General features: G+C 52.3%; 2 protein-coding genes across 8 annotated transcripts; one reads left to right on the forward strand and one right to left on the reverse strand.

Annotated features, from left to right (window-relative positions):
• The first annotated feature begins 443 nt into the window (after nt 1–443).
• On the forward strand, nt 444–19199 carry Ankrd52 (ankyrin repeat domain 52). 3 transcript variants are annotated; one of them, XM_046466799.2, is made up of 28 exons: nt 444–574; nt 896–979; nt 1423–1501; nt 1693–1763; nt 2782–2982; nt 3906–3993; nt 4287–4429; nt 4701–4913; nt 5180–5258; nt 5525–5639; nt 6061–6143; nt 6247–6364; nt 6550–6618; nt 6775–6915; nt 6995–7075; nt 9042–9153; nt 9319–9390; nt 9637–9838; nt 10088–10175; nt 10253–10370; nt 11045–11264; nt 11431–11518; nt 11630–11713; nt 11817–11962; nt 12194–12276; nt 12859–12941; nt 13105–13196; nt 13617–19199. In XM_046466799.2, exons 1-28 carry the CDS (start codon nt 548–550, stop codon nt 13865–13867), a joined length of 3231 nt encoding a protein of 1076 aa, XP_046322755.1. In that variant the 5' UTR covers nt 444–547; the 3' UTR covers nt 13868–19199. The 3 variants fall into 3 exon arrangements, with proteins under 3 accessions (XP_046322755.1, XP_046322756.1, XP_046322754.1); XM_046466798.1 differs by having other exon boundaries at nt 445–574; nt 848–979; XM_046466800.2 differs by lacking the exons at nt 6061–6143; nt 6247–6364; nt 6550–6618; ... (13 more) ...; nt 13105–13196; nt 13617–19199 and having other exon boundaries at nt 5525–5643.
• Slc39a5 (solute carrier family 39 member 5) lies at nt 19160–25494 on the reverse strand. Of its 5 annotated transcripts, none has more exons than XM_046466801.2 (12): nt 25377–25494; nt 24628–24801; nt 23959–24309; nt 23340–23523; nt 21630–21792; nt 21322–21491; nt 20979–21119; nt 20506–20599; nt 20254–20424; nt 19990–20070; nt 19660–19850; nt 19160–19420 (listed from the first exon to the last, which is right to left on the reverse strand). In XM_046466801.2, exons 3-12 carry the CDS (start codon nt 24243–24245, stop codon nt 19277–19279), a joined length of 1626 nt encoding a protein of 541 aa, XP_046322757.1. In that variant the 5' UTR covers nt 24246–24309; nt 24628–24801; nt 25377–25494; the 3' UTR covers nt 19160–19276. The 5 variants fall into 5 exon arrangements, with proteins under 5 accessions (XP_046322757.1, XP_046322758.1, XP_046322760.1 ...); XM_046466802.2 differs by having other exon boundaries at nt 24628–24804; nt 25377–25482; XM_046466804.2 differs by lacking the exon at nt 24628–24801 and having other exon boundaries at nt 25377–25482.
• Between the last annotated feature and the right edge of the window lie 99 nt (nt 25495–25593).

Raw genomic sequence — 25593 nt, forward strand, 5'->3', positions numbered from 1 at the left:
CCTCTGGGGCTACTGCCATGTATGAATAGATGTCCACACCACAGTTTTCCCTAGTCTGTTGGCTATTTTGGTGGATGGAGTCGCTGTCGGGAGGAATTAGCTCGGCCAGGGGCACTGTGGCTGGGCGAGATCTGGCCAGCCGTTTGGTCCTCAGGTTGGGCGGCACTTCGGGACCGAAGCCGCGTTTCCGCTACGGTGGTGTAGGAGACCCCTCGAGCCGCCAGGCTGGAGAGGACAGCACAGCGCAGCCGGCTGGGGGAGCCGAGAGGCCTGCGCGCGGGGTTGCGGTGCCAGGGCCTTTGGGCCACTCGCGCGGGGCCGGGGGCGCTGCGGCCGGGGGCAGCCTGCGCGGCGAGGCGCCCTGCGGCCGGGCCCAGGACCGCCGCCAGGGAGCGCTGCGGGCTCCCGCTCGCCCGCCCCCCGGTAGGCGGGGCCGCGCTCTCCCCGCAGCCGCCGCCGCAGCCGCCGCCTGGGCCGCCCCGTGTACCCGGTGGAGTCACCGCCGCCGCCGCCGGGATCTCGATGCGGACGGAGCCCGGGCCGGGCCATGGGGATCCTCAGCATCACGGACCAGGTCAGCCCTCCAGCCCTTCCCTGCTTCCTCCTTCCAGGGTCCGGCGCCGCCACCACGCGAGCCCGGGGATGTGCGGCCTAGGCTGGGCCCGAGACCCGGGCTCCCGCGGCTCCCACCCCGCCCCACGCTGCGCTCCCCTCAACCAAGCTGGTGTCCTTGGGGGCCTGGCGACCCTCGGAGGCACAGCGGGAAATCCGCTGCAGCCAGGACCCCCAGAGCAGAGCCCCTCCAGCGACGCCCCCCTCCAACATGGGTGCTCCCCCACCCCCCCAGTTCCGTTCCGGCTCCGGCCCGCTGCCTGAATGCCGGTTCTCCCTGCAGCCGCCCCTGGTCCAGGCCATCTTTAGTCGAGATGTGGAGGAAGTGCGTTCCCTCCTCTCGCAGAAGGAGAACATCAATGTGCTGGTGAGTTGGGAGCAGGGAGGATGGCAATCCCGGAATCCGGCCTTCGGTGTTCTGGACCCCTCCCCAGTGGGGCGGCTCCGTATCTTCTCTGCTCTGATGAGGCTACAGCAATTCCTACCCTGGGATCCTGCTCTGCATTTGGGGTTAGAGAACAGGTCAAGATTGGAGCATTGATCAGCAGGGATGGGGATGCCTGAAACGGTGTTCTCTTCCGAACCATCGGGGTCTGCAGCGCCCCCACCCCTCCTGGAAAAAGGAGGTTTCTCGGGCCCGTGGCCCTGACTCCACCCTCCTAAGGTTCATGCCTTTGAGTCAGTACTGAGATATAGGACGCAGCAGAACCTTTGGGAAGAGACTGTGGGGAAGGGCCTAAATCTCTGAGACTCGAACTGAGGCCTCGATAGTTCCTCACCACAACGGCTCCTCTTTTTCTGCTTTTCCAGGACCAAGAGAGGCGAACCCCATTGCATGCTGCTGCCTACGTAGGCGATGTCCCCATCCTCCAGTTGCTACTGATGTCAGGTGAAAGTGTGGAGCTGGAAGGTGTGGCATCTAGGGAGGGGAGTAGAGGGGAGGAGTCTTTTTTCATATTCAAGGATTGATCTCTGGTGCTTGGTCCAGATGAGGGTCCAGTTCCATCCAGATTCACTAGCCAGATCCCTGGTTTCCTTTCTCCTTACCTCCTATCAAAATGGGAAACTGTATCCCTATAGGTGCTAATGTCAATGCTAAGGACACACTGTGGCTGACCCCTCTTCATCGTGCTGCTGCCTCCCGAAATGAGGTATGAGCTTCCCACTTTATTTTACCCTTCCAAAAAGAAGGAGTGGACTAAAGGTGGAGCTTAAGGGTCAAGAGCCTCAGTTCTTTTGCCCTACATGCTTTTCTACCCCAGGTAGGGAGGAGACCAGAACTTGGCTCCTCCCTTCTACCCCTAGAACTGGCTGTAAGGGGGGCTGAGTGCTGCCAGCTGATGTGACGTCAGAAAGAGCTTAACACTGGGCTGGCAGACTGCGGGGCCCTGCTGCCAGGCCTGAATGACTCATCTCTCCCTGGGGGGCCACCTTGAGTCTGATCCCCTTCTAGGCACGAGATTTCTTTCCTTGTGGTGGGGGATGGGGATAGTGCTCTGTTGCCCCTCAAGCAGCATGAAAGTTGCCTGCAGAGCTGCTAAACATACTTTATCAGTGGGTCCTGTACCATAGTGCCATCAATACTGAAGACAGGGAAAAGGAGATCTCCACTTGAATTCTCCATCACTTCCTTGCCTCCAGCCACCATGGGGAGAGGCTAAAGTCAATGGGAATGAAGTGGGTAGTGATTAGGAGGGACATTTTAGTGTGGATTTTGGAGAGAAACTAGTATTTGTTTGCTTACTGAGGTGTGGAAATTATTTTGGTGCCTATGATAAGGCTAAGGAGTGTGTTTGGGCCATTGATGTAAAAGGAGCATTTATTTTTCCTGGAGTAGTGAGGGGATTTGGATGTGGAGCTACATGTGTGTTTTTGTGTGGGGTGGGTGTATGTGTGAATGAAGGTTTTCAGGGACTTAGCTGGAGAGACTTGATGAAGAGGAAGGTGTCCCTGTTTTCCTCAGGAAGGTAAGGACGATTTTTAATCTCTAAGGAGATCCAGGAGATGGGAAGTAGGTGTAGAGAGGCTAGGAATGTTGGGAAAGTGAGAAGGGACTGTGTTGGGGATATGGGACATATATGCCATGCTGACCTAGTCCTCCTTTTGCTTACTCTTGTTTTATCTCCTGTTTCCCTTCTATCTTGTCTCTTATACCCTGCCCCTTCACAGAAGGTGCTGGGGCTACTGCTGGCACATTCAGCAGATGTGAATGCCCGGGACAAGCTGTGGCAGACACCATTGCATGTGGCTGCTGCCAACCGTGCCACCAAGTGTGCTGAGGCTCTGGCACCCCTGTTGAGCAGTCTCAATGTGGCTGACAGGAGTGGGCGCAGTGCTCTGCACCATGCAGTGCATAGTGGGCATCTTGAGGTGAGAACTAGGACTACTCCATGCCCAGGCTTCCCTTCCTACTTACCTCTCCCTGCTTCTGGGCCATTAGGCCTGGGAGAGAAGCAGCCCAGATAGTTATATAAACACTTGGGCTCAATCTGCCAACTGAAAGGTTGTACTAGATTGAAATCCTTTTTTTTTTTTGTCTTTATTTTGAGGGTTAAACCCAGGGCCTCACGTATGCTTGGCAAGTGCTCTACCATTGAGCTACACACTCGGCTCCTAGATTGAAACTTTTTTTTTTGGTGATTCTGGGGATTGAACCAAGGGCCTTGTGCATGCAAGGCAAATACTCTATCAACTGAGCTATATCCCCAGCCCTAGATTGAAACTGGTTTTTTGGTACTGGGGATTGAACTCAGAGGTACTCAACCACTGAGCCATATCCCCAGCCCAATTTTGTATTTTATTTAGAGACAAGGTCTCACTGAGTTGTTTAGTTCCTCACCATTGCTGAGGTTGGCTTTGAACTCGCAATCTTCCTGACTCAGTGTCCCGAGTCACTGGGATTATAGGCATGCGCCACAACACCCGAATTCCCTAAATTGAAACTCTTGACTTGGACTTCTGGAGGTTGTTAAACCATCTAAAGTTGCATGGAAAATACTTTTATGTATGACTTTTTCTGGTTAGAGAAAACATGTTTTGACACATTTTCAAAGACTTGTAAGAATTTGATAACCACCAGAATACCTGAAGAGATTCCCTAAAATTCAAAGTTGAGTTTCCCTCAAACTTCTAACCCTATGTGATGTCTCCTTCTTACTTCCTGCTCCCATTGTTCCCTCTAGTCCTCTAGATTGTTCTAGGCTATCCCCACCTATTCTTGAGATGAGAGACTTTTGCCCTTAGGTAGGTTGTGGGCATAAACTTGGCTCTGTGTCTTTTATATCCTGATACAGACGGTGAACCTGCTCCTCAACAAGGGAGCCAGCCTGAATGTCTGTGACAAAAAGGAACGGCAGCCTCTGCACTGGGCAGCTTTTCTGGGTGAGAGAGAATACATAGGAAAAGCAGGAATTTGACCTTTAGAATTCTTTTTTTTTTTTTTTTTTTAATATTTATTTTTCAGTTTTCGGTGGACACAACATCTTTATTTTATTTTTATGTGGTGCTGAGGATCGAACCTAGTGCCCCCCGCATGCCGTGCGAGCGCGTTACCGCTTGAGCCACATCCACAGCCCCCCTTTAGAATTCTTAGGGAAAGAATATGGGGCTTGTAGTCTGGAAAGGGAAGCTGAGGATCTGCCCTCCACTTCCTTGAGAATATCCTCTCTTCCTAGGGCATTTGGAGGTCCTGAAGCTGCTGGTGGCACGTGGAGCAGACCTCGGCTGTAAGGACCGCAAGGGCTATGGGCTGCTCCACACAGCTGCAGCCAGTGGCCAGATTGAAGTGGTGAAGTACCTGCTCCGGATGGGGGCTGAGGTCAGGGTGCTGAGTTCTGGGGCTGGGAACTAAGGGCAGGGAGTTGAAAGTCAGAGTCTGTTCTGAAGATAGGAAGATGTTGGGATAGTTCACGTGGTTTTAGGAGGTTGGGAGGAGTAGTGAGAGGGTCTGAATAAAATTATGTAATTGTGCCTTCATTCTTCTGGGTCAGAAACTTGAGGTTACTGAGGCAGTTGGATCTCTGGAACGCTAGGCTATATGTGCCACTCTACTTTGTTTAAATGGATACATGTCTTACCCTCACTTCCAGATCGATGAGCCCAACGCTTTTGGAAACACAGCTTTGCACATTGCCTGCTACCTGGGCCAGGATGCTGTGGCTATTGAGCTGGTGAATGCAGGAGCCAATGTCAACCAGCCAAATGACAAGGGCTTCACACCACTGCATGTGGCTGCAGTTTCCACTAATGGCGCTCTCTGCTTGGAGCTGTTGGTCAACAATGGGGCAGATGTCAACTACCAGGTGCTTAAAGGGATGAGGCTTAGACCAGTGGGGAGAGGAAGCTGGTTCTCGGGGGTCCTGACCATATTTGGATTGCTCTTCTGGGGACTTGACCACTTGCCTTTTGGGGTGAACAGCCCACTCAAGAGAATGTGGACTGAGGAAATGCCATATGACTCCTCCATTCTTAGAGAAGAATCCTTTGGAAGGGTAAACAGGACATACTCTGTGCTTTGCATTGAAAAAAAAACAACAACAACAACAAAAAACTTGCTATGTTTCCACAGAGCAAAGAAGGGAAAAGTCCTCTGCATATGGCTGCCATCCATGGCCGTTTCACGAGATCCCAGATCCTTATTCAAAATGGTATGGACCCAGACTTTGTGCTTTCTTTTCCTTTTCTAAGGAACTCATCTCTAGAAACCCCCTACCTTCTTTTTTCCTCCTATTCCATCTTCCAGTTAGGATAGGCACTTGAAATTTATTCCTGCCTAGTCTCCTAAGACTGACAACAAAACAACATGTAGAACATTAGCCTGGACCAACAAATAATAAGCACTTCTATGGTACTGGTAAGAGTGGTCTTAAGACTGAAGTCTGCCTGAGTTTGTATGTGTGTATCCCCATTTCAGGTAGTGAGATTGATTGTGCTGACAAATTTGGGAACACGCCACTGCATGTGGCTGCTCGCTATGGACACGAGCTGCTCATTAGCACCCTCATGACCAATGGCGCGGATACTGCCCGGTGAGTCAGGACCCTGACCCCACCTTTGGGCCACTTTAAATCTAAACATACTGCTCACATCAGATATGGAGGCACACAGATGCTTGCCAGAGGGAAACCTGGGGAACCTCCTACCCTGATTCCTAGGATCATGGTGGTGGTAGGCCACAAAAAAGATTTGTAAACTGGATATGGTGGCACGTGCCTGTAATTCTAGATAGTCAGAAGGCTGAAACAGGATCACACAGTACAGGCCAGCCTGAGCAAGTTAGACAGACCACGTGTCGAGAAAATAAAAAGGGCTGGGGATGGAGTTCAGTGGCAGAGTGTAGCATGTGCAAGGCTGATGTTCAATCCCTAGTACTGTGGAAAATAAGAAAAGAGGTCTGTAACTGGTACCACCACCTTGACCCAGGGACTGAGTCCCTCAATTTCTTCCTAGGCGCGGCATCCACGACATGTTCCCCCTGCACTTAGCTGTTCTTTTTGGATTCTCTGACTGTTGCCGGAAGCTTCTTTCTTCAGGTATGTGCAGACAGGTTGGGACTGGGCAGGCTGCTGGAGAAGAAGAGGCCTCTCCTCTGTTCCGTGTTCTTTGATTCAGTGTGTGGCTGTTCTGCTCCTCCAGGTCAGCTGTATAGCATTGTGTCTTCACTCAGCAACGAGCATGTGCTTTCAGCTGGGTTTGACATCAATACACCTGACAACCTTGGCCGCACCTGTCTTCATGCTGCTGCTTCTGGAGGGTGCGTTCTGTTTCTTTCCCAGCCTTCAGAAGAGAGTGAGCAAGGGTCTGGGCCTCCCACTGCTTCCCAGCTCTATTCCCCTCTCACAGTGAGGGCAGTTTCTACAGCAAAAGCTGATCACTTCCCCCTTCTGAGCCCCTCCCTGGGCCTGTTGCAGATCTTTTTTTCTGTTGTCTTCCTTTTAGGAATGTTGAATGTCTTAATTTGTTGTTGAGCAGTGGAGCTGACCTGAGGAGGAGAGATAAATTTGGAAGGTAAGCTAATATACATCATACAGATGCAAGGAGTATCTGAGAGTGATGTGAGGGTTGTGGGGGGACTGTGGGATGGTGTTGTAAATGCAAAGTAACTTTTGGCTGCACATCTGGTTGCATTTGGATCCCTCCCTCATTCCTTCATCCTTTCTCCAGGACCCCACTGCACTATGCAGCCGCCAATGGTAGCTACCAATGTGCAGTGACACTGGTGACTGCTGGGGCAGGCGTCAACGAGGCTGATTGTAAAGGCTGCTCTCCCCTCCACTATGCTGCTGCCTCTGACACTTACCGGAGGTGAGGCTCCTAGTTTGGCCCTTTCCAATCCCATGTACCTCCCTGTGCCACCCCCAGCTTCTTACTCTGTTTTCCCTAGAGCGGAACCCCACACTGCTTCCAGCCATGATGCTGAAGAGGACGAGCCACTGAAGGAGTCCCGCAGGAAGGAGGCCTTCTTGTGAGTAACAGAGACCCTGGGATGTACTTAGTGCCAGCCCTGCCCCGTTATTCTCCCCCTCACTCTGCATCTCTACCAACATGCTGCTGCAGCCCCTGTTATCCCATTGGTCAGTCAGCAGCATGTGTGGAGCACTCTGGGTTTAGGTGAAGTCAAAATATGAGAGGTGGCACATTGCTTATAATCCCAGCGGCTCAGGAGGCTGAGACAGGAGGATTGCAAGTTCAAAGCCAGACTCAGCAAAAACAAGGCACTAAGCAACTCAGTGAGACCCTGTCTCTAAATAAAATACAAAACAGGGCTGGGAATGTGGTTGAGTGCCCCTGAGTTCAACCCTTGGGAGACATACACATCCACACACACACACACACACACACACAAATATATGAGAGGTAACTCTTCTCAAGGAATGGAAGGACTTCTTGAGAAGAATGGGAAAGCTAAATACACAAAGTCATTTGCTTATTTAACAAGCCTTAATTGAATATTAGAATATTTACTTACTAGGTTACTGGGTACTAAGGATAAGTGATGATTTTTTTGGGGGGGGGGGCAGTGTTGGGATCAAACCCAGGGCCCTGCTCATGCTAGGCAAGCATTCTGTCACAGAGCTACACCTCTAGTTGGTATAAGGATCAAAGATGAATTACTGGGGCTGGGGTTGTAGCTCAGTGATAGAGCACTTGCCTAGCATGTATGAGGCACTGGGTTCCATACTTAGCACCATGTAAAAGCAAATAAATAAAATAAAGGTATTGTGTCCATCTACAGCTAAAAAAATACTAAACAAACAAAAAAATTATTTGCCAGGTATAGTGGTATATACCTGTAATCCCAGTGGCTCAGGATGTCTCTAAATAAATACAAAATAGGACTAGGGATGTGGCTTAGTGTTGAGTGCCCCGAGTTCAATTCCTAGTACCAAAAAAGTGGGGGGAGCGCTAAAATCTAGGAGGCTTATCTCATAGTGAACTTTGACAAATTTCTTAACTTCACTGTGCCTCAGTTTCCTTAATCATAGTAGTGATAAAAATAGTATCTAACTTTGAGGATCATTATGAGATTTAAACACACATGCTTAGCATAGTACTTGACACATTGTGCTAAATAGCTTATTATTACTTTTGCAAGTAAGGTATAAGAAGGGTGCCAAGGGAATTCAGAGGAGGAGGCAAGTAATAGGGAGGTTGGGAAGGCTTTACAGAGGAGAGAAGCTGAGTTTGGTTGCTTTGGATTTCTTCAGATAGGCTAGGAGGAGCAGGCCTTCTTACAAAGTGTTTTAACAAACCGGGTGAGGTGGTGAATGCCTGTTATCCCAGTATCCTAGGAGACGGAGACAGGAGGATAGAGAGTTCAAAGCCAAGGCTGGGGATGTGGCTGAAGCGGTAGCACGCTCGCCTGGCATGCACCACATACAAAGATGTTGTGTCTGCCAATAACTAAAAAAATAAAATATTAAAAATTCTCTCTCTCTCCCTCTCTCTCTCTCTTTAAAAAAAAAAAAAAAAAAAAGAGTTCAAAGCCAGCCTCACCAAAAGTGAGGCACTAAGCAACTCAGTGTGACCCTGTTTCTAAATAAAGTACAAAACAGGGCTGGGGAATGTGCCTCAGTGGTCGAGTGACACTGAGTTTAATCACCCAGTACCAAAAAAAGGGGTGGGGGGCTAACAAGCCTGGAGGCAAGGCAAGCCTGTTGGCCAGCAGAAGGCTAGTAGCTGAATAGTGTGCCGAGGTTCTCCAGTAGACTGTCCAGAAGATGAAGGAGGGCATTGAAGTCAGTGTCCTGGGGCTGACTTTGTTAAGAAAGTGGTTATGGAGCTGAGGTTGAAGATTGAACAGGATTAGAGAGCTCATGTAGAGCAGAGGGTGTCCTATGCGTCTTCCTTGCCCCTCTCCTCTGCCCCCACCAGAACTGTGCCCCAGGCTAGGTCTGACCCTGCCTCACAATCTACTCCTGGCTCTACAGCTGTCTGGAGTTCTTACTGGATAATGGTGCAGACCCCTCCCTGCGGGACAGGCAGGGCTACACAGCTGTGCACTATGCAGCCGCCTATGGCAACAGACAGAACCTCGAACTGGTATGTGTGGAGACCAGGGCACACAGTCTGTCTTTGGGTTTGTGGTTCTGAAACCAAGGGGCGGTTGAATCAGATGTGGTCTACAGGTCACCCCTATGAGTGTGGGCAGGTGGCAATATCTTGGGAGTTCCAGAATCTCAGCACCTGCTTTCCTGTCCATTCCAGCTCTTAGAAATGTCCTTTAACTGCCTGGAGGATGTGGAGAGCACCATTCCAGTCAGCCCTTTGCACTTAGCTGTGAGTCCCATGTCTTTTCCTCTTGTCTTCCTTGTCCTTTCCTGCCCCCAGGCTCAAACAAGGGTCCTAGCACTTGTGACTCCATCCTTGCTTCTGCCTTCTTGTGGGGATTTGGCAAGCCGAGGATGGGCACAGTGCAGCGAAGATACCTGAGGGGCCCAAGGAGCTTGTGGAGGACTAATGCCTGGAGCCTCTGTCCCAGGGGCCCCAACAGCTATATCCATTGGTTACTATGCGTCACTCTAGGCCTACAACGGTCACTGTGAAGCCCTGAAGACACTCGCTGAGACGCTGGTGAATCTGGATGTAAGGGACCACAAGGGCCGGACCGCGCTCTTCCTGGCTACTGAGCGAGGCTCTACTGAGTGTGTGGAGGTGCTTACAGCCCATGGCGCCTCTGCCCTCATCAAGGAGCGCAAGCGCAAGTGGACGCCCCTACACGCTGCTGGTTAGTACCAACTTTGGGCTGCTTCTCTCCCCTTGCCATGCCAAATCCCTCCTGAACAGAGTTAGGTAGGACTGACAGTGGGATAGGGCAAGGAAGATGAAAACTTAAAAATCCTGATTGGTAGCTTCCTACACTGGAAATTTCTCCCTGTTACAGGCTTTCCCATAACCTCAACCCTTGAGTCCATTAGGCTAACCTAGCCTCCCTCTTTCCTGATGCTGTCCTGACACAGGCTGCCTTTTCTCTTAGCTGCCTCTGGCCACACTGATTCCCTGCACTTGCTGATCGACAGTGGGGAACGTGCTGACATCACAGATGTCATGGATGCCTATGGACAGTGAGTGTGGGCAAGGGAAGGGTGCAGGTTTTCCCATCCTTGCTGGACCCTCACCCTTTCTCCTGTTCCCTCTGTAGAACCCCACTAATGCTGGCTATCATGAATGGCCACGTGGACTGTGTACATCTGCTGCTAGAGAAAGGATCCACAGCTGATGCTGCTGACCTCCGGGGCCGCACAGCCCTACACCGTGGGGTGAGTGAGCTTATTAAAAACAGGCCTCAATTCAGGGAAAATAGGAATTGCTGCAAGACAGTCTAGGAGGCAGGCCAGTATTTTGTGCCTGGGATATCACTGGGCCTGCTAGGTTTGCTCGGGGATGAGTACCTGACATCCCCAGTTGATTTACCTGGTGACCTTGCCTTGTCATCACATGCAGTCACATGCTCACTACCCAGACATGCCCATTGCTGGCCTTGTCCCATTGGGTAGTGATGCCATCACTCAGATCTTCTCCACAATCACTTGTTCTAAAACTGCCTCCTCTTCCCCAAGATTCTTTTTTCTTGAAATGGTGTCTCCCTCTGTTGTCTAGGCCTCCCTCAAACTTCTGGGCTCAAGTGAGCCTTGCCTTAGCTTCCCAAGTAGCTGGGACTACAGGCGTGCCTGGTTTTCCCACAAGATTCTTTAATCCCTCATTCTCCTTACTCTCCATTTGGTCTTTCATTCCAGAGCTTCAGGATTAATTTTGACCATTTTGCCTGTTGGCAGAGAGTCAGGAAGGGATAGGTTGATCCCTAAATTTAGAATCCTTGTTGTAGAAACAGCAGAGCCCTGGAAGTGGTTCTTATTCCTGGGCCAGCCCCTATTGACTGAGCAGTAGAAAGGGAGTGGTTCCTTGCACTAATTCTCACCCATGTTCCCCGTAGGCAGTGACTGGCTGTGAGGACTGCCTGGCCGCCCTGCTGGACCATGATGCATTTGTGCTGTGCCGAGACTTTAAGGGACGCACGCCCATTCACCTGGCCTCAGCCTGTGGCCACACTGCAGTACTGCGCACCCTGCTACAGGCTGCCCTTTCCACAGACCCCTTAGATGCTGGGGTGGATTACAGCGGATACTCGCCCATGCACTGGGCCTCCTACACTGGTATGGGTGGGGCCTTTGGCAGGTATAGGAGTGTATGTTGGATATAAAGAAGAAAGGTGGTTTGTGGGAGGGGACCTGGATTAGTGGGTCAGAAACAGAGAGGACAAGACAAGTGGAGAGACCTTGCCATTTCTCCCCATTACCTCACTTTCCTATTCCTACCCAGGACATGAAGATTGTCTGGAGTTGTTACTTGAACACAGCCCGTTCTCATACCTAGAGGGAAACCCCTTCACTCCTTTGCACTGTGCAGTGTAAGTCCCTTCCTCTGTGTCAGTCTTCTCTCAGAGTGCTCTGACCTGGGCTTAGGGCAGGAAGTTCATTGGACTTGTCCTTCCTGATGATTCCTCCTCCCTCTCCCCCAGAATTAATAACCAGGACAGCACCACAGAGATGCTGCTGGGAGCTCTGGGTGCCAAGATTGTGAACAGCCGAGACGCCAAAGGACGGTGAGTGATGGAAGGCTTGGGGAGCAGCCTGAGCTGCATCTGGCTTCCGTGTTCTACCCAGGCAGAAAAGCCTTCCTTATTTCATTCTACCCTGGCCCCCCAGGACCCCCCTTCACGCCGCTGCCTTCGCGGACAATGTCTCTGGTCTCCGGATGCTGCTACAGCATCAAGCTGAGGTGAACGCCACTGACCACACTGGCCGCACTGCGCTCATGACGGCGGCTGAGAACGGGCAGACCGCTGCTGTGGGTGTGTAGGGGCCAGCTATGGAAGAGAGGCACTCCTGGGGGTGTTTGTAGGATGGGGCAGCCCTGCCCGTGAGGACTGATTTGGACTGGGTTCAGAATGCAGGAGTATGCCTTTGGATGTCTCACCCACTGTGGGTGGGAAGCAAAGTATATGTAGCTAGGAGGGTGGAAAGTTGGGGTGATGGGTGCCCTGGAGGGAGGCATCAATCCCTCTGTCCCATTTCTGTTGTAGAATTTCTGCTATATCGTGGGAAGGCAGACCTGACTGTCCTAGATGAGAACAAGAACACTGCCCTCCACCTGGCTTGTAGCAAGGTATTGCCTAGAGTTGGGTCTGGGGTTGCATAAGGATCAGAGCTTGATGCAGGGGACAGGTCTTTTTTGTTTTTTGGGGGGGTTTTTTGGTACTGGGAATTGAACTCAGGGATGCTTTACCACTGAGCTACATCCCCAACCCTTTTTAATTTTTATTTTAAGATAGGATGTCACTGGGCTGGGACTGTAGCTCAGCTAGTAGAATGCTTGCCTAGCATGTGTGAGGCACTGGGTTCGATCCTCAGCACCACATAAAAATAAAATAAAGGTATTGTGTCCATCTACTATAAAAAATATTAAAAAAAAAAAAAAGAAAAGATAGGATGTCACTAAGTTGCTGAGCCTTGAACTTTTGATCCTCCTGTCTCAGCCTCCCGAATCTCTGGGATTACAGACATGCACGACCATGCTGGGCAAGGAGGGGCAGGTCTTGATTGCAGAGAGGTCTACAGTAGAAGTCAGGATTGTCCAACCTATATGACTTGACAGCTGCTTGTCTGCCTGCCACCCTCTCCACCTTTTACCCTATTGCCTGTCATGCTTCCACCTCACAAGTCTCCACTCTCTGTTCCTTTCCCTCAGGGGCATGAGAAATGTGCCCTCATGATCCTGGCAGAAACCCAAGACCTTGGCCTTATCAATGCTACCAACAGTGCGCTGCAGATGTAAGTGCCTGGCTGGGGGAGGCAGATGGGTGAAGATGGAAGCCCCAGGTTATAGGGAGCTCCCAATATTTCTATGGTGTCCATGTTGCCCTCCTGCAACTGGCAGGGCAGCTCGGACTCCTGCGGATTTCATGTGCTTCCTTTTTCTTTCCTTTATTCCAAGGCCACTCCACATTGCTGCCCGGAACGGTCTAGCTTCTGTGGTGCAGGCCCTGCTGAGTCGTGGGGCCACAGTGCTGGCTGTGGATGAAGAAGGTGGGTGGGGTTTGGAGTCCCCTGCCTTTCCTGGGTTTGAGATCAGGGACATTCTTCAGGAGGTGACTTCTTAACTTTGCTATAAATGAGATTTTCTTCCCAAGGGAACTCTTGAGAGCAGGGACCCAACACCAGTACTCTGAGTCTCAAGAGTGGAGTCTGATGGAACCAGGTGGAGCCAGCAGTTGGAAAGATCTCCCACATACCCTGGGCTTCTGACCCCATGCTCTACCATTTACCCCATACTCAGAATCTGCCTGTCAGCCTCCATGGCCCTCACCTCCCTTGATTGCTGACCATTCTAGGTGCTTGCCTGCCTTGGCTCCATTCCACAGATGAGAACTCAGGGTCCAGGGGCGGGTAGATGGAGATCCAGGGATACAGAATCCTGTGCTTCAGTTCTCCCTCTTGGCCCTGCAGGTCACACCCCAGCACTGGCCTGTGCCCCCAACAAAGATGTGGCAGACTGCCTGGCCTTGATCCTTTCCACCATGAAGCCTTTCCCACCCAAGGACGCCGTTAGTCCTTTCAGCTTCAGCCTGCTCAAGAACTGCGGCATCGCAGCCGCCAAGACGGTGGGTGGCTGCGGTGCCCTGCCCCACGGGGCCTCCTGTCCCTACAGCCAGGAGCGGCACGGCGCAATTGGGTTAGATGGCTGCTACTCTGAGTAGCTCCTCCAGTGTACCTTCCCCTGCCGGTGGCTTATCTTATTCTATTTATTTAGAAAAAGTCTAAACATTTAGGGCACTTTAAAGGAGAACACGACTGGGTGGTGGGGCAGAGGGAAAGGAAGCACTGGGGAGCACCTGCTCACCCCTTTGCCACACCATCCTGGCCTGGCAGGGGTCTGGGACTGACAGGGAGCACCCCGGACCCTTGGTACCCCCAGGGCAATCCCTTCTGCCAAGTGTCCCAAAATGATTGCTAAATGCCTGGCTCCCCCTCTTTCACTCCATCTCTCAGTTCTCCCTTTCTGCTGCCAGCTCCCCACTCTTCCCTCTGACTCTTCTTTCTGTGTTCACCTTCCACCTGCCACTACTGCCAGGCAGACCCTTCCTCTTCTTTCATACCCATCACTGCCTCCCTGCTCGGCCGGCCCCTCCATCCCTGCAGCAGTGAGAAGCCTTAATTTCTGGTACTGTGTGAGCACTCTGGGGGTGTCTCCCTCCCCCTTCAGGGGCAGCTAGAGGATGAGGGGGGAGGGTATTTAGCACTGGGGCCTGGAGCTTTTCCCCTACTCTGAACCCTACCACCCTTAAAGTTCAAATGCAAAACACTTGAAGCAGCAACTACTGTACCTGGGCCCCAATCCTGCACTCTTCCCCTGGCTCCTCATATGCAAATCAAGGGCTGGTTCTGCCCCCACAGCCTGCCCCCCTCCTCTCCTCCCATTTCTGGCCTGGCCCCCTAACCACGCACTTTAACCTTGCTTCTTTCTTTTCACTTCTTTTGGGAGAGCGGAGCCTGTGGCCATTCCTTCCCTGGCCCTTCTCTCCTTGAACTTTGAGGCTTGTCATGAATTTTTAAGTAAGCATTTTATCTTTTAGGGGAAGAAACAAATTTATTTCCTGCCCATTTCAAAACCACAACTCTAGTATGTCCTCCGTGTTTCAGGCATGTGCTTGCATGTGTGTGGAGGGAGGGACTGTCTTCTTCCTCCTGTGCCCGCAATCCCAGAGTTCCTTTATGCCCCCTGTCTGCCTCCATCTCCTGTCACGTCTGAGAGTAATCACTACCCCGGTCACTCCTGATCTGAAGCCAAAGATGGTGGGAGGGGCAGGGCAGACTAGGGACTGTGGCCATGAGTTGGAGAAGCAGGCCTCCCTCCTGTGAGGAGGAAGCTCGTAAGGAGAGAATGACAGGTAGATACTGAGGCTTGGTCTCCTGCCTTCCCAGCAGGGGGAGAGATGGAATTGAGCTGGGGGCTGAACTTATAAGACTCCTAGAAGGTGCACCCCAGAAGCCAAACTGGGCTGGAGTGAGGAGGGGGCAGTTTTCTCTCTAAATGTAGCATTGAATCTGGCCCTGGTCCCTTCAGATGCCCTGTCCATCCTTCTGCTAGGTAAGCCTCTGCATAGTTGGACCCACTCCTGTAGCCCAGTGTTCCCTTCCTCACACTCAATACCTCAGCCAGGGGCCAAGACACAGAACTTGAATAGAGGTCCTGCCCCACTACCCACTCACACAGTGCATCCTTGCCCAGTTTGGCTGTCATCAGTATTGTCCCTCGAGAACTGGACAGGCTTCGTTTACACAGTACAGGGTCTCCCCTAGGGAATCCCTCATCCACCTTCCCCACTCAAGCTTGCTTTATTCACAATCTTACCCATTTTTCAGTTGTGTCCCCTGAATGTCTTGCCACCTTTGCCAAGGGTGGGCTAAGGGGAGAGGGCCTGTCCCAGGGATCCCTCTCTCCCCACAGATACCCTTAACCTTACCTCATGCTGGTTCCCTGAAGCCTGGGGTGTTTGTCCTTAATTTTATTCATGATCCCTATTATTCCCCTGTCTCTTTGTGTCTTGCTTCCCCCAACCCTCAGATCCTAAACCATTTCAAGGCTTCCAAATGACCATTATTGGTGAGAAGGATTGTGCAGCTTTTAGTTTTTATTTTTGTTTTCAAAGCCAAAGGGCCTTGTGATGCCCCTCTTGCCCACCTCCCTTCATACCCTGTCCTCCCCTATACGACAATCAATGTGACCTCTCTTAAGGGCTGCTGCCCCCACCCCAACCCTGCTGGTTCTGCAAAGCTTGCCCCCTAACTTCAATTCTCTCTCCTAAAATCTTCCCATTCCACCCCCTCCCTCTCATTTTGGTGCTGGGAATTAGGTGGTGGGGGGCACAGGGAGCAGGGAGATGGGTCCTGTGGGGAAGACTTGGGGTATCAGTCGTGTTCTCCTTTATCAATGCTTGGCGATGACAGGAAGAATCTGAGTATTTGTCAGGAGCCCCATTGTTTTGTTTTGCTAGATGAGATTTCTGGTGGCTGTGTGTTCCCTGCTGCCCCTCGGCACACTGTCAGCAGTGCTGGGGGGGGGGTGGCAGGAAGTCCTCTGTCCCTCCTCGTGTGGCTGTGAGGAGGCCTGGAGGGCAAGCAGCCTCCTCTCCTTATGCCAAAGGAAATCCTGCACCCCAGCCCGAGTTCCCTAGTCCCTAGTGTTTTTTGAAGCATTTTGACCATTCTCATGGCCACTGCATATTTATTTTAATGTTAAGATTTTTTTGACTTAAACGGGTGTGGAGAAGTAAAATAGGCAGAATGCCCCCCAATCTAAAGGGGGTAGGGTGGGGGAGGAAGTATCTCCTTCTCTTTACCCTCCCTTCTCTCCTCCCCCTCTCCCCACCACAGCTCTAAAGCACTTGCTTCAAGTAATAAGCACTTTTGTGAAAAGGCCTATTTTAAGTGAGGACCCTGGGAGCAGCCCCAGGTCCCAGCAAAGGAGATGGAGCGAGGGCTACACAGGAGACAGATGTGTGAATCAGAGGGCGATGTGAAAAGAGCCAGCTTTTAGTTTCTGATTTTGGGGGGATGTTTCTGATTGGGCGGTGGCTTTGGTAGGGTTGTGTTCTATCCTTCAGAAAAACACATGGCACAAACTGTAGGTCCCTGGAAGGACCAACAGACCTGGGTCACTGCCACTGTCCAACTGAGACTGATGGGCCACCTCCCCCACCCGTGGCCCCCTGAGCCATAGGACTGCTGAGAACCACTGAATGTACAGCCCAGGTTGGGGTGGGGAGCAGCCCTGGGGGGAGGGGGCTTCTCCTTTTGTTTGGTGCTGTGGGGGTGGGAGAGATGAGACTGAGGGACTGCCACCCCCACGTAGACGTGTGTTCCTTGGGGTGGAGGGGCTGAGGAGGGTCTTCCTCCCTCTCCAACCCCAGCCATGGCCCCTCTTCCTTTCTCACCCCTATCCGTTTTGACTGTAAGTCCAGCTCACCTTTGCCTTCAATATGTAACCAAAGGAAATCTCAATACTGTTTCCACCGCTGTCTGCCCACCTGAGCACCTTCTTACTCCCTGGACCTAGAAGGGGAGAAGAGGCTGGTGGTAGGATGGGTGGGGCCAGAGTGAACGGTTCTACAACTGTACCCCCAAACCTTCTCCGCGGTCTTAGAAGGGGTCCTAAGAGGCGGGGTGGGACAGGCTGGCGGGGCTGGGAGTAGGCACACTCTGTATCTTATGCACATGAGTGTTTCTTTGTTGAAATGACTCCAGTGACTATGCTCCAGTGGGGTGGCCCCTTCCTCCTTCCCTCTCAGCCATTTCTCACCCTCTCCCCACACCCAGTGTTCATCCCTTGCCTCCCCTTCCCACCACAAAGGAAAATAGCCTTACAGACCCTAGCCCAGAAACCCTACTCCTGGGGCAAGCCAGTATGGGCCCCCATCCCGCCAAGTTTGAACCCTACCTTTTAAGAGGAGGGATAAGGAGCAAAGCAGCCCCTTCCCCTCTAATTGTGGTGGCTCCAGCCTTCCGCAGCCTTGACCCAGGTTGGACAAGGGCGGAGGTAAGGAATCTTTGAGGACCAAGCCCAGTGGTCTGGGAAGAGGGAGGTAGAGAGGGAAGGGTCTGACTTGAGGACTCCCTCCTCCTGACCCAACCCCTAGAGAAGCGACCAAATCCCAGAGATGGGAGGGAGCTGGGGTGGGGAGGGTCTGCTCTTTGAATTACTTGAAGGTACTGACTCCGAGGCTGCTGTTGCCCACATAGGTGTGAGGGGGACACTGTCACTGCTTTTGGGAGGGCAGAGGGTGGCGGGTGACGAGAGGATCTGCCCTCGGCCCTCGCTTACTCCTGCTAGGCCCTTTTCCTGGGGAGTCCAGAAGTCTGACTGCCCCAGGGAATGCGGGGAGAGCCTTCCCTCCCGTCTCCATCCTCACTCTGGGCACCCCCTCCAATTGCACTAAAGTAGCTGTTGTGCCAGTCTTACCCCACACCAGGGTGGGGCTCTGCTTCCAGTCTTTCCCTACCACCTCCACTCCCATCCCGGACAATCTCCTTGTTCTGCTTGTATTCCTGGATAGCTCAGCTTTGTATGTGTGTGTTTGGGGGTGGGGGTGGGTCCTGGCTGGAGTGGGTTTGGCAGGGGTTTGGGAAGGGCTAGGGGAAAGATGGAGGATGAAGTCTCCTATCCCCTTCTCCAATTCCGAGCCACAGAAGCTTGGGAGGGAGGGTGCCTACTCTCGCTGCCGTGTGTCTTGCAGATGTGCCAAAATGGGGGTGGGTGGGAGGGGAGGGTGCCTGGCAGAGCAGCCCCCAGGGTGGCTCTCTCAAAGCAATACAGTTCCCCTGCCTGGGGGACGGCAAGACAGGGGAGAGGGTTGGGGTGGGAACCTGGGGGTTCCCCATGTACAGCTGTGTATATTCAGGGGTGTTCTCTGTCTGGTACCCACTGTGGGCATCTATGTGTGTGTGAACTTCCCCTTTCCCATGCCCTGCATGACCTGTGATGCTGCAGACACCACCATCCTGTGTGCAGGTGTGTGTTGGGGGGCACAGAAGGGCATGTTCCATGTCCTGTTGCACCTTCCACCCTGTGACCCATGTACTCGGTTGTAGGAAGTAAAGAGAACTGAGCACAATTCACTGGATTCTAGTTGAATCTTTCTCTAAGCAATTTTCCCATTCCTGCCCTTCTCCCTGCCCCGGATCCACCTGTGGTGCTAGTGTTGGGGTCGGGGGTGTTTAATGCTGATGGGCAGCAATAAAGGGCAGATCTGCCCAAATGCCTGCATCCCCAGGGTGCTGAGGGCAGCAGGAAAAAGTGGGGACCTCGGTGCATTTTGCCCCACCCCTCCCCCTCTTCCCTGGGCTAAAGCACAATGCTCTCCCTGAAGATTGATGCACCCTGCACCCCCCAGGCCCTACTCATGTCCTCCCCCAACCTGCTTTGAGCCCTCCCACCACACCCTGGTTTTTCTATGCTGTTTTGGTGCAAGTACAACTGTCGTAGTCATGGCTTTGGGATGGGTTCTGTTTATTAAAATCCTATTGCTCCTACTGGCCCTGTGTCCCGCCTCCATTCCTGTGGTTGGGGGGAAGGAAGGGCAACCTGAACCCCTTGCCCCTGGCCCCCATCAGCCATCAGGGACCAGGGGCAAGAGCTGCTCCTCCAACAGGGCTATGGTAAGCATGAGGCTGCCCCCCAGCAGCAGCCCCAGCCCCTGCAGTAGCACATGGAGAGTAGGCAGGGGCTCTGGAGGACGAAGCAGGGCTGGCAGCTGAAAGAAAAGAAGAATGTCATGATTCTGACCTTGTCTCTGACCTCTTAACTCAAGAGGAAGGGTGTCTAGTCCCTGCCAGAACACTTTCTATCCCTTGTGTCTCAGATTCTGGCAGACCTGTGGAGCAACACCCTCCAGGATCTGGTGGTAGAAGTCAGAGGGACTGATACTTCCCTTTCCTCCACACCCATCTCCCCACTTCCCTTGATTTCTCTGCTGTTCCCCACACCTCTCACCATGTCCACAAGGGCCACATAGAGGAAGACCCCAGCAGTGATCCCAAACACCCAGGGAGTGAGGGGGATAGGGCCCAAGCTGAGCCCCACCCCAAGTGCTGCACCCCCAAGACCCAGGGCTCCAGACACAAGACTCAGCAGCAGCAGCCTCCGAAAGGACAGCCCTGCCTGGAGCAGCATTGCAAAGTCACCTGTTGGGGAGAGAGGATAGAAAAGGAGGGAATAAGCCAGGGCTGCCCCTCAATCTGTGTTGCCTACCAGCCTCCAAGTTCTACCCCTTGGAGGCTACTCCTCTTGAGAGCCCACCCCACCCTCCTGGGCCATTCCTACCCAGTTCATGGGGCAGCTCATGGCAGAAGACTGCTAGGGTAGTGCTGAGGCCACTGGAGAAACCATCGGAGAAGGCAGCACCTGGGGTTAGCAGGATTGGAAGTCGGCCCAGAAGTCTCCTTGGGGGTCGGTGCCTGTGTGTGTCTGTCATTCTCTCATCTCCCCCCACCTTCCCCGGTAGCCATCTTCTGGCCATAGCTGATAACTACAAACCCTGAACTACCCTAGGACTAGCCTCCCCCACACCATTCCCTCTTCTGTCACCTATGGCCAGCCCATCAGTGAGGTTGTGTAGACCGTCTCCTAGAAGGACCATCCATGTGATGTTGGCACTGCTGCCACCCTGGTGCCTGTGACTGTGGCTTTGGTGCCCAGGAAGGGCTGGTGCTGGTGAGGACTGGCTGTTCTGCTCCCTCTGGCCCTGAGCCCCTGTCTCTGCAGGAAGAAGGACAAGTGTTGGTAGCTGCAAGTGAGACTGCCTGATGGAGCCTACTCCTCATTTTCTCTTCTAGTCACCTGGAGCTGCCTGTAGGGGCCGAAGGGCCATCCCACTGCCATCCTCGGGGTCCAAGTTTGGTGTTTCGAGGTCCCTTTTTCGCCTGCAGCATCTCTGAAATAGGATTGTATCCCTCCTGGTGGAGGAGGCAGCAGAACTGGGGGATAAGGGGAAGCCAGGCCACCAGGTGGGAAAAGTAACACCTGGTTCCACTTCTGGCACCTGGGGGTGTTCTTTGGCCTCTATTCTCTTCCCAAATTGGCACCTCCCTCTGTTTCTTGTTGACTTGAACTTAGGAGAGGAGGCCATTTGGCCAGAAGTCCTGGGTCTGTGCTAGGAAACCCCTACCCATTCTTGGCAGACAGGTCCTGCACAGTTAGGCAAATATCCAAGATCCAGAGGCACATGCTGCCCCTCATCTCCTGGCTTGTTTGGCCAGTTCCTGGCTAGGACTCTCATCTTGGCAGGAGGAAGAGAAAAGGGTGTCACTCACTGGCCGGAGACCTCTGTTCTGCAAAAGCCCCAGTGTGTTCTCCAGTGTGAAGAGCAGGAAGAGGCCTCCAAGCACCGATATCCCTGGACCCAGGTCCTCCTCTGGTTGTCCGCTAGATCCTGTGTGTTGCCCTCCTTTTGCCTGAGAGAGAGGAGGTCAGGGCAGACCTGGAAGCACCTATATCAAATAGCATCTCCCTCCCTTCTGGAAGGAAGCTGTGGGCTGAAGCCAGATGTGGGGGAGTGGGACGTGGAAACTGACAGAAGGGGGAAGGGATGTCCTATGGCCAAGAATGAAGGCTGGCTGTCATTGGTCAGGGATATAAGGAAGGGGCTTCACGTACATGTGGCAGCAGGTGTAGCAGTGCATCCCCACAAAGAGTGCCCACGGCCAGGGCCCCCAGGAAGCCCAGCAGGGGCTGCAATAGACGAGGTCCCAGGAGCCGTAGCAGCAGCAGGGAGAGGGGAGCAGGGAGGCTGAGCAACAGGACTGCCAGGGCACTATGAAGCAGGGCTGGGGAGAATCAGGGGCTGAAGTTAGGCCAGGGCTGGACCCACAGGCAATGTGGGGCCCCAGCAAATCCCCTTCCTTTGCATGGGGTCTACTCCCTACTAGGGCTCTGGGTACCCCACCCCACTCTCACCCACTGACCAGAAAGTAGATTCCCTGGAGGTGCTGGGGCTGGGACTTGGATGCACACACGGCTGTCGATCTGATAAAGCAGGGCTGGGCACAGCAGAGCAAACTGATGGGGGGTCAGAGGGGCAGCAGGGCTCAGTCCAAAATTGACCAGCAGCTGGGAGCCATTCAGACACTGGGCAGTTGAGGAGAGGGTCATACCTTAGGGAGACACTCGTAACTGACTCATATCTTTACATCTGTCCTTCCATTGCATGAACTACTGGGTCTCTTCTAGGGTCCCCTTTGCTCAGATTGGCAGGTACACCAGGGACTGAGGACAAGGGTACTTATAATCAATATTTGTTAATTACTAGTGAATATTCAATCCAGTGCAAATATTCAATTTGATACAAAATAGGTGCTAGTGAATACTGCCATCCTCTCTCTTCCCCAAGCCCCTGATTATTCTGTTTTTTTTTTTTTGGTACCAGGAATTGAACCTAGGGGCACTTAACAGCTGAGCCACATTCCCAAGCCTTTTCATTATTTATTTATTTATTTAGGTACTGGAGATTTAACCCAGGGGTACTCAACCACTGAGCCACATCTCCAGCCCTTTTTATATTTTATTTATAGATAGGATTTCGCTATGTTGCTGAGGCTGATTTTGAACTGGTGATCCTCCTGCTTCAGCCTCTCGTCGAGATAGTGGGATTACAGGTGTGCACCTCTGTGCCTGGCTTAATTTTTTGTTTTGAGACAGGGTCTCACTATGTTGCTTAGGGCCTTACTAAGCTGCTGAGGCTGGACTTGAATTTGCAATCCTCCTGACTTAGCCTCCTGAGTTGCTGAGATTAGGGGTGTGTGCCACCATGTCCGGCAAGCTCTGGTAATTCATTGGTTTGGTGATGGACCTGATTGGACAACTAGAGCCCTCCGTGCCAGAATCCTAGAAGGGAAAAGAATCTGAAATGTGAAAGTAGGTGTTTGTGGCTCATGGCTATAATCCCAGCTACTTAGGAGGCTTAGTCAGGAGAATCAAGTTTGTCTTGACCAACCTTACCTCAGCAACTTAGTGAGATCCTATCAAAATAAAAAAGGACTAGGGACATAGCGAAGTGGTATGTCTCTTCACCACTGAGTTAGGTCCCCAGTACCAAAAAATCTGAAATGCCATCTAACTTCCCTCTCAAAGACCCTGTCACATGTTCACATGTTCATTCAGCCTGGGCTTGAATGTTTCCTGTAATGGGGCTCTTGCTGGGCCTGTGTCAAGGTCATCTGCCCTTTGGGGTATATGGGACAGTGGAGTAAGTTTTTTGTCTCTCTAGATAGAGACAGCCATCCACTCCCTGCAAGACTCCTCTCTAGATAACCATACCCAGATCCTGCACTGAGCTGCTTCTCTAGATTCTCTACTTTGCCAAATGTGGCCCCTAAACTGGGTCTTAGAGTTCTGGATGTGTGCTCACCTGTCTGAGCACAGAGAGAATAACTTCTACTACTGGATAACATATCCTAAAACCACATTACCACATTAGGATTTTCTCTCTTTCTCTTTTTTCTTTTTGCATTGTTGGGGATTGAACCCAGGGTCTTGGGTGCATTAGGCAAGGGTTCTACCACTGTGCTGTACTCCAAGCCTCCAGAGATTTTTTTTTTTTTTAAGTAACTATTAAATTACTGACCCTAAACATTTCAGGCTACCTAATCCTGTGGTTCCTTCCCCATCAAACTCACATCCTCATTCAGATGATCAGCCAATGAATGATCCAGTAGTAGAAGACTGTGAAAGAGGCCCAGGCCTGAGGGGGCTGGCCCACGGGGTAGGTGGGGGGCTTTGGACTCTTCTAGGTCACTCCACCCTGAGGGACCCAGTGGCATCTCTGCCCAGACATCCACACTCAGCTCAGGGTCCTGTGGCCTGGAATGGATGGGACAGCAAGTCAGACCCTCTGCCTTGAGAGTCTCTCAGGGTCCTTAGGGGAAGGGAAGGCCAGCCACTGGCTGGAGTTCCTGGGACTCAGAAACCCAAGACATATCAGTCCTGAGGAAATCTGGGCGCTCTCACTTTATAGGGAGGCTCAAGAATGAGAGCTGCAAGGGAGGGGAAAAGCCAGAAATGCTATAAATTGGGAGCAAAATAAATCTGAAGACATTGAGTAGTGGGTCTAAGAATAAGGAATTTGAGGGCATAGGGATTTGGAGGAGGCAAGAAGGCAATGAGAATACTAAGGAGTTGGGTTCCAAATAATTTGTAATTCCAGGGATCCATTCAAAGGAGCCAGCACTAGGCAACTGGAGATTGATCTAAGCACTGAGAGATGTAGCATTTTGGGGTGGAGAGAGGGGTTAGTACCTGTGTGTGAAATTGTCTTCAGCTGGGAGTGCAACCCGACCAGTTGGAAGCCCATGATGTCCCAGGCGGAGCCCCTGAACTCGGCCCAGCCCCAGGCTATGAAGAAGCCGGGCCAGGCCCCCTGCTGTCAGCGTCCCATTCTCTCCGTACAGGCCAAACAGCTGGGCCAGGTAGTGATTCTGCTCCTGCTCAGCAGGGCCCAGGTTGGGGACTGAACCCCCTACCCAGCCTAAGATCAACCCTATACATAGGCCAGCCAGCAGATAACACACTGGGGCCCCCATCATTGAAAGGAATTAGAGGCTCTGATTCTGGCTTCTATTCCACCTGGAACATCCTTAGGACTGTGCCCTAAAAGAACAAGAAGGAAGGGATCAAGGCTGCTTCTCTGCTCTCAGATTCCATGCTAGGGGAGGACCATCAGTACTTCCACTTGTCCCCCACTTGAATCTAGCAGCAGCCCCCACTCAGGCCTTCTCCTACCCTTCCAATAGTCTCCTGGAACAGTCTCCTGTTTGCCAGTTTCTAGAGCACCTTCCTGATCCAGCCCTCTCTCCACACCTGCATTCTTCTCTGGTCTCCCATAACCCACCCCTAACCTTGTTCTACCTCTCTATGCCCCCTAAATTCCCAGGGCCTCACCCTTACTGGCAATGTGAAAACTTTCACCTCAGTTCCCTGCAGGCCTTGCTGTGGACATTAAGAAGTTCCCAAGCCAGAGAGGGGGAAACTCCAGGTGCCCGGGTGCAATGGAGTCCTGGGCTCAGCCTCCAGGTGCCAAGATGCAATGGAGTCCACGTCATATAGAGGGCCGTGATGGATAGGCTCCCCCTCCTAGCCCACCTGCTTTGGGGCGGGGCCAGTGTAGGAAGGTTCACATAGGAGTTAATGATTCACTCTTATCTGGGGTGGGGGTCAAAGATCAGTCTGCTGGGCCCCCAGTTGGGACAAGCCACTTTATGCCCTGAGACAGCCACATGGTTAGGAACTTGTGCTGTTTTTTCTCCTCTTAAATTAATTCACTCTACCCCTAACCCAGTTAATAGCACTTGAACCTTTTCCTGTATATACTCCTATCCCACCCACCTTACATCTGGTACTGAGCTTCTCCTGTCTCCAACCTCCATCCCCATGTTCCCTGGGAAGACTTGACCCAGGTGTCCCTAAGTTGGGGAGGAGGGGAAAGGACAGATAAGTGGCCACCCCAAATGCATGTGTGGGGAAGAAACTGTTCTCAGCAACTCCTCACCCCAGGAATCCTAAGAGCCAACACTCTGGGAATGACGACGGAAGAAGGGGAAGCTCAGCTGGGAAAAGGAAACAAGTAGTGGGCTCCCCTTTGATGTCTGACCTGATTTAAGATGGAGGAGTAAAGTCTGATTAGGGAGATTTGTCCAGAGGGTTGAGGTTAACATTACCTGGCATCAGGAGACAGGAAAGACGCCCAAAGGAAGGGGACCCAGCCTTCTTCTGGGAGGCAGGCGGGCAAGGGTCACCTGCAGGAACGGGGCAGGGGAGGGACACTACCTTAAAGGGGCAGGCTTGCTTTGCCTAGGCCTCCTTGCCTATAACTTATCTCCCCTCCACCTCCTAGGTTAGCTGACTGCTGTCTTTTTCCTTCTCCCCCCAAAAGCA

Source organism: Marmota monax, unplaced genomic scaffold, assembly GCF_021218885.2.
Source record: "Marmota monax isolate L192 unplaced genomic scaffold, Marmota_monax_Labrador192_F-V1.1 WCK01_AAM20220418_F8-fsc00151, whole genome shotgun sequence".
Classification (NCBI taxonomy): domain Eukaryota; kingdom Metazoa; phylum Chordata; class Mammalia; order Rodentia; family Sciuridae; genus Marmota; species Marmota monax.

Bases quoted from the DNA above. Each gene is read 5' to 3' on its own strand.
- Ankrd52 (XM_046466798.1), top strand. From the start codon at position 548: ATGGGGATCCTCAGCATCACGGACCAG. The intron at 9,391-9,636 runs GTGAGTCCCATG...GCGTCACTCTAG, and splicing joins TCAGCCCTTTGCACTTAGCT to GCCTACAACGGTCACTGTGA. The intron at 11,519-11,629 runs GTAAGTCCCTTC...CCTCTCCCCCAG, and splicing joins ACTCCTTTGCACTGTGCAGT to AATTAATAACCAGGACAGCA.
- Slc39a5 (XM_046466801.2), bottom strand. From the start codon at position 24,245: ATGATGGGGGCCCCAGTGTGTTATCTGCTGGCTGGCCTATGTATAGGG. The intron at 21,492-21,629 runs GTCAGTGGGTGA...GATTCTCCCCAG, and splicing joins TCCAGGGAATCTACTTTCTG to CCCTGCTTCATAGTGCCCTG. The intron at 20,071-20,253 runs GTGACAGAAGAG...TGCTAACCCCAG, and splicing joins CACTGATGGGCTGGCCATAG to GTGCTGCCTTCTCCGATGGT.